The 7869-nt window shown below is 36.8% G+C and overlaps 1 protein-coding gene across 2 annotated transcripts in view; it reads right to left on the bottom strand.

Annotated features, from left to right (window-relative positions):
* Positions 1-311: 311 nt before the first annotated feature.
* SPRED1 (sprouty related EVH1 domain containing 1) overlaps positions 312-7869 on the bottom strand; it is a 62587-nt gene continuing 55029 nt past the window's right edge. For both annotated transcript variants that reach the window (XM_082059187.1, XM_082059186.1), the window contains 2 exons: positions 7098-7256; positions 312-2244 (listed from right to left, as the gene is read on the bottom strand). In XM_082059187.1, coding sequence (XP_081915313.1) covers positions 1585-2244; positions 7098-7256 — 819 coding nt within the window. In that variant the 3' untranslated portion in view covers positions 312-1584. The remainder of the gene's footprint in view (positions 2245-7097; positions 7257-7869) is intronic.

Here is a 7869-nt window from a genome sequence, read left to right as displayed (position 1 = left end):
TAATGACAAAGGTGTAACTGAGGACAGTCTGTCCCACTCCAGCCAGGGTATCAAATAGGCACCTTCTCTAATTATAACTGGTTTTAGTGTTTGACACATCTTTAATGAGGAGTGTTTCTCACTTCATGACAGAGGAAGGCATATAATGTTTTAAAAAATTCTCTGTGGGTTAATCAGTTAATTCTTACCTGAAACTTAAACACTTAATAAGTACAAAGCCATAACAAATACACACACTATACCACCGTGCATACACATACACACACGCACATTCTCTCTCTTTCCCTCCCCCATCCTCCCTCCAAATTTCCTCAATTAAGAAGTTCACTCCAATTTTGCCTGGGCTGTAATTTATTTCTCAAGCTAAGCCTTTTGTTGTTGTTTTTGAACAACACACACAGTACTTTTGTTCTTGCCCATTCAAATAAGAAAAAGTTGCAGTTCAAAATAATGAAAACAATTTCACTTTTGTTATTAATCTTTTGTTTTAATCATAGTACTTGATAAACAGCTGAACAGGATCCTAGTTTAACAGAAGGATAAACAAGAACACTGATGACAATTTGTTACAACTGCCTTAATGTACCTTTCGCTTAATGAACATTTGAATATGCAATAAAGTATTTTTGGAGGACACCCCAAAAGAAAACAACTTGCTGGTTGAGCAACAGAAACAACTTCCTTTTTGCTATGATGTTGAAATCAAAGTCATTTATATATAAAAATAAATGTTATGTTCTAAAAAGAACATTTTAGACAATTACATCTGTGCTTAACAAAAAAATATTGGTCACTCAAGACTAGAATAATTAATATTTTAAAGGTTTTTAGATTATCAGAATGTATGGATACAACTCAACACAAACTGTAGCTGAAGGGAAAACAGGACTGAAAATATCAATTTGTCCATCTGGAATAAAAATGCAACTAAATTAACTAATTAAATATTTAAAATACTACCATGGAATGTGGCAGTAGATATGGTCCATACCTACTATATCAGAGGGAAGGAAAGTTTAACATGTAATAATTCGTACCTTACACATTTAGTTAAATATAAACATTTGTTATTTATACATAAAGTCGCTTCCAAAAAAACTATTAATAAGTGATTTAGTTGCACTTAAAATCAGTTTCATTTCTCATTTACCGAGTATTAACTTTTCTTAATCTTAAATCAACTGTCACTAGTGCACTTTTAGTTAAAATTTCCCCTCAGGTAAGTTTTAATCCTTTTAAAAGAGCCCCCTCACCTAAACCATGAATGTACAAAGTGGCAAAAGTTAATCCCTTTTAGTATAATCATAGTTTATATACTCATTTTATAGCCAATAATAAGAATAGGCTTTCCTTGCAAAACCTCCTTCACATCTTGCAACAAACGCCACGCACTCAAAGGAAATAGTTAGGCATGGCTAGCACTTGTAAAACGCCAAGGTCTGGCAAGTCTTGTCGCTTCCTCCACATCAAGCATCTCTTACATGAAAGACGACTCCCTTCAGCTTGCCAAAAAGCTTCTACAAATCCAAGTTAGAGGCTTCCTGGAAACAAAGATTTTTCAGCTCTGTTTGGCACAAGACCGATTCATCCCGCGGCTTTATGCTTTCCTCCACAGCACCCGCACACCTCACCGCAGTGGTGGCACGCTCGCAAGGGGAGGTAGCAGCACATACAGGGAGCGATGAAGGAGAGCGCCACCAGCGCCAACCAGCGCAGGCAGAACTTGTCATCGCTAGTGTCACACGAGCAAGGATCAGAGAAATCTCCTTCAGAGTCCGACATGCAGTGATAGAGCATGCTCTCTGCGCAAAGCATGCAACTAACTTGGTAGATACATCTTTTAATAGGATCTGGCGCATCTTGACATTTTCCTCTGCCGTTATCTTCATGATTAAACCTTTCCTGGCAGTATATACAGCGGGAACGCTCACCATCCTCTTTCCGTCTTTTCGAGTTTTTAAATTTCGATGAGGAAGGCTGAGTTTTAAATATCACAGAAGTCTTTGAGTCTTTCAGGGAATTCAACTTAGTTCCATCCCCACATGGGTATAAATAGTCAGATTTTTTACTGTCTGATTTAGAAAATGGTATATTTGAGTCTGCGTCATCCCTCTCCAGGTCGTTCTTCCACATGTCAGGATGCCTGTAGTCTGCATAACGACGTATCAAAATGTCACGAGGGTTTATTCTAACAATTTCATCTTCATCCTGAAAACTAACGTGTCTGATTGACTTCAGTGGGACCTGAAATGGTGAAGCAAGAGAAGTTTATTATAGTGAAGTCTCGAATTTATGTCCACCTAGAATGTAAAACTTCGATTAGAAAATTAAAAAAAAAACCCAAACAAACCAGGATGTTTTTCCTTCCTGCCTGAAGATAAACATTTCAGCTTATTTTCTTACTAGTACAATTTACAGACTTCCCCACAATAATGAGCCTTTTGCATGATATTAGGACCATGAGCTTTAGTATTCTTTCCTGACGTTTCAGTATCTCGTAAGAGCTTTGGATATTCTGGTACCTGCATAAAATTTGATACTGGTCTTTGAATTATGCTCAAAATTCAGGTTTTAACATCTTACAGTGGCAACTAATTCCACAGATTTATTACACCTTATGTGCGTTTGCTGATTTCACATCGGTGATGACCCACTGCTTTAGGATTAAACTCCCTGATACATTCACTTTGAGTCACTCATGTTATCTAGGAGACGCTTTCCTTTATCCCTGCTCTATGTTTTCGAACTCCCTCCACTTTTGCAACAAGAGTACTGAATACAGGTTACATATTCTCAAAGCTGTATTCTAGAGAAGTATTTTGCCATACGAAGAATAATACTCAGTAGTATGATCACTTAATAACAGTGGCTTCTAAATGCATCTCCCCTTAGCTAATATACAGTACCTGAATCGATTAGTTTAGGACACCAGCAGGCAGACACCTAAGCACTTCTTAAATTCTCAACTTGTAATGAACTGACGATAATTCAAGACCTTTTACCTCAAAAGGCAAGTAAGAAGGAACGTGAAGAAGAGGTTTTTAAATTCTGCTTTAAACTGCAAGGGCATGAGGGCAAGGAAAAGTTGTTGAAGATGGCAAATTTGAATAATCCAAATTGAAGTACTGCAGACCTTAGATACGTGTAAGATAGCGGACAGCCCCTAAATGTTAGTGAAATCATATTACAAGTGACTTTCAAGAAACGGTGCAAATAATGACAGGACAAAAATTTAACAGATGTGCATGGAAGAAGCTCCCAAAAATAGCAGATAGCGCAGCAAAAAAGCAAAAGTCTCAGTATGTCCCAGTATTCCTGCCTTACAGACAGGCAATTATTTTCCTACACTGTAGGGCTATTATAATCAGAGCCAGAATATAAACCAGCTTCAAGTCAAATCCGCCTTTTTATCCTGTCAAGTGTGCAGCCTACAAACCATCTCACTGAAAAGACTGGAAAAAGAAAAAAAAAGAAGAATCACTCCCTAACCCATCAGCCTTAAAAATTCTTCCAGAATCATGAATTATTTGGGAATGTCGCTCTGGCATCAGTACTGTTGCTTTGAGAGTGTTTACCTTATTAGTACTGATCAAATTAATGAGAATTAGTGTCACCGTTCCATAGTCTAGGAGGACAGCTGAACTGCATATTCCTAATCTGTTGCAGTGCATAACCAAAAACTACTGAAGATGATGTTTTAAGTTAACACTCCTATTTCACTGTGCACGTGTCTATACTCCTACTGCACTGAAGATTGCATACCCTGGCTTTGGGGTAGGAGGCAGAGGAGGGAAAAGGGAAGGCAGCTGGAGAAAAGGAAGGAATGGCTTCTTAAAATATGCCACCTTCTGATTATGTAAGAGTATCTGTAACCTTCTCTAACCATCACTTCCCTGCTTGATAATCCTTACGTGATATATTTGAAGTACAGAAGTGTAATTAGAGCTGCTTTGCCCTGGGAATTTCAACTGGAGTATGCTAACAGGAGTATTTTTTTTTTCCTTGGCTCCAAGCCACATAGTTGGACTTCCACAAGGTCTAAAGGATACAGGGTGAAGAAAGGTTATATCCTATTCAGCTAACATCACTGCTCTTCCACACTTCCCCAGTCTCTGATGCAAGCAGTTAGGCCTTCCCTTTGCTTCTCAACTCTATTCTGTTTTCAAACAAGAGAAAGAGCCTATTGTTTTAGCATCAATAACTAGCTATGGTTAATTGGCTTTTTGAATGGTTAACAGCACAAATTTATTTGAGGGAAAAACCATCAAAAATGTCAATACAATTCTGTATGTTACAGGCAGAAAGTAACCACTGTCCACACAGAATATTGCATATGCATTTGAGACATTAAATAAACCCCATTGTTTGAAAGAAAAAAAAAACAAACCGCAACCAAAACCTCAAACCAAAAAAGCCACCCTCAACCTCCCATTTGCAGACAGCTAATGGCCATTAAAGATCACTACAATTACAACTCTAAAATCTGACCCCTCCTCAGTCTTTGAAGGCTTTTTATTTGCTTGAGAAAAATAAGCCACATACATAGAACTCACTTCTGTTTTTCAAACCCTCAGCCAAACACCTACTACAATGCTTAAGGTCTGATGTTACAAACAAGGCAGCATCATATTCTTTATGAACTTATATTAAGAAATAATTTTTAGCAGAGTGAGTAGGAAATTCTGAAAAATAAGCCAACAGGAGAAATGTTGGAAAAGCTTTACTTATAAAGTGCTTACATATTGGGTGTTTAATGGGACCTATACAAAAGCATGAGGTACATGAAACCTTAAGAACAATACACAATCAAGTTTAAGTTAGGTACAAATACCAACAAAATTCCGTAAGAATAACGCACATAATTCTCTAGCCATTCAAAATTATAACTCAGTAGGAAGTGCCACGTCTGTGCAACAGTTGAAGCAGGAAGGCAGGAAGAATATTACAGCAAACTGGAATTCCACAGAGAATCTCGTTATAAACATAATTAGCCAACTGGAAATGAGGCAGAAAATTTTTGTTGACATGACTGAACTTGCTAGCATTAAACCTTACTTGAAGGGGTGGACCTTCGAACAAGGCATGGATGCTTGCTTGGTATTGCAGCCTTCACTGTCTCTCCTCAGTGAAATACACCTGACTTCGCTTAGCTTGCACTCCACAACATGAGGACACCGGCAGCTGAATACATCATCACTATGTATTATACTAAATTTAAGTTAAATGCACATCAGTGTATCTGAAGCTGAAGATCTGAGGGACTTGGGTATTTTTTTAGTAACACTATTACAGGTAAAGATCTGGATGGTCATGAATCACTTCCTTAGTTTGAGTTTGTATTTCTTGAGCTATTCAACTTACGAGCACAGTAAGAGCGTTCAAAATTACTTATACGAAATTGAAACAAAATAGGTATTTACCTCAAGGCCTGCTGTGCCACATGGTCACATGCGTGGAGTTCAGCAGAGATAGTGCAGTGTGTGCAGTTATTGAATGTGAGATTCTGTTGACTTGCCTATGTTCTAAATGTGTGCACCACAGGACCATGCAAAAAGCATGGAGTGTCAGATGCAGGTGGTGCTACAATATGAGAAAAATATTTTAAAGAATATCTACTTATATTTCCATGGAATCTCCTGTAACTTCAGTCTACAAGAACATACCCTCTAACACTGTTAATTCAAATAAATTCTTAAGTACTTTCTATCAGGCAGGCACTACCCAGTATACCACAGCTTAAATTATCATATTCTCAGTACCCAGTTCGGTATGTGCTCTTAAAACAGACGGATATTTTAGGCTACTGCACTTTTCGTTACAACTCAGTGAAGACTAAGAGCACATACCATCACTGGTTACTGTAACTGTTAAGTGTGCAGTTGTAAACTGCAATAATCTAATCACCCATCTATTCTATTCTAAGAAAATTCTAAATTCTCTTTGCAAGTAAATGGGAAGAAGGAATAATATTCATCTCTTGAACAGAAGAAAAATATGAGGTGGCTTATACAAAGCAATAATTGGAGCAGATCAATGATTAAAAATCAGAAGCTCATAATTTCAAACTCTTCAGTTAGTTTTCCAGATAACACTGTTTACTTCTTGTGCCTCATAAAGCTATACGAAAACAGCTGATAAAAGACTTCTAATACAATCCTACCTTTCTTTCTAAGAATGACTGAGGGTATTAAAAAGTCTTATTTCAAGGAGCAGAAATATTCTCCGATCAAGTGTTCACAACTACTTGAACTTGCATTCTGCTTCTGTTATTAAGCTTATTCTAAAAAGCTTCCCATGTGTTTGCTTCTAGGCATAAGACCGTCAAATTAATTCTTATCCAACTCACTATTGTCCTACAGTCTACAAAAACTGTCAGGTCTTTGAGGCTGAGAGAAAAGCAAGATGTGCAACATTGCCTTTCCAATCTACTGCTGTAGGAATATGACCTCTCTTAAAAAACATCTGTGTATGAGCCTTCCTTGTGTTAGTGTTGTGGGTTTTTTTCTCTCTCTGTTTTAGGAATCTGTTTACCAATAACTTGATATTTTTCATGCATAACTGATATACTGTTTTCCTTTCTGTACCAAGATGGAATATTTCAGTTTATGTAGGCAGTTAGAAAGCATAAACAAAGTTTCACTAAAAATATTTAGCAAAAGTGCCCCACTGTAATGCATCCAAGATATCCATTTAAAATATACTTTTCAATATTTCAAGTAAAAACAATATTAGTATACATGTAACTGAGATTGAGCTCACGGCCAATTGATATTTTCTGAAAAAATTTAAACAACTTTTCAAGGTTGCAGATACAGCAGTCTGTACTACAAAAATCTCACTTCAAAGAAAGTGAAAGATTTATTCATGTAGTCTGCTGCACTACAAGCATAGATAAATACCTTCACAAAGCTTTACCTCTGCCATAATAATGCTGTAATATTTCAGCTGCGAAGCTTATATTGATCATTTCAAGGAGCTAAGAGAACTATACTACATCCTGGGATTCAGAATGAAAGTGCTTTCTTGTCAGAAAGTACATACTGTGCCTTTAATGTAGCAAGCAAAGTAAGAACTGCTGCTTCTGTTGGTAGTCTTACCTGGTTAGGCTGGCTGGAAAAACAGGCTCTCCTGGTGCTGAAATCCTCAAACGCGGAAGGCCTTAAATTTGCACTGTTGTAAGGTTCACTGGTTACTACAGTTTCGTGTTGGAAAAGTTGATCTTTCATTAATGAACCTGATGTATTTTCTTGAGTAGTCTAGAATACAGAAAAACTCCCTTGAAATAATTTTGCATTTATACAAAAACCACACTGAAACCACAAAGTTCGTACATAAATACATTAATATTCTAGATAACATGTTAGAGGAATCTATAAACACAAGTATTTTTAAATAAGCATTTTTCAAATACTTATAAGTAGGCAAGTATTTTCTTTACTATGAGGTAGCCTTGGAAAATAAGAGTTCCTTCTCTGCAGAGCACATGCAATTTGGGCATTAGAGATAAATGCCTTTGTAACTCAGTTGCCAATCAGACTGAGGAAATTCTTTAAGGAAGGAGAGATTAGCCCAGTCTCTGAGACTATGCTTACTCTAACTATCCACGAGGCTGCCAGTGTTTACAAATATGCAATTAGAAGAAACAATTTCTGAGACTAATAAGGCAAAAGCTAGTCAGACCTTTTAACAAATTAAAAGCAAGATCAGCTAGAAAGGAAGAGAGAGTCATTTTTAACGTATACTGGCTCAATTAAAATATCTACTTACAGTCAGTGTGGATTAAAAAAACTGATTGTCTTTTTAAAACTAAGTTTATATCTGGCAATTTGATACAGAAATGAGACCAGGTGGCAACTTATAATGAGATAT

Source organism: Streptopelia decaocto (assembly GCF_964273445.1).
Source record: "Streptopelia decaocto genome assembly, chromosome: 7".
Lineage (NCBI taxonomy): Eukaryota > Metazoa > Chordata > Aves > Columbiformes > Columbidae > Streptopelia > Streptopelia decaocto.
The sequence above is the reverse complement of the archived record's forward strand: the minus strand, read 5'-3'. Positions and strand labels throughout refer to the sequence as shown.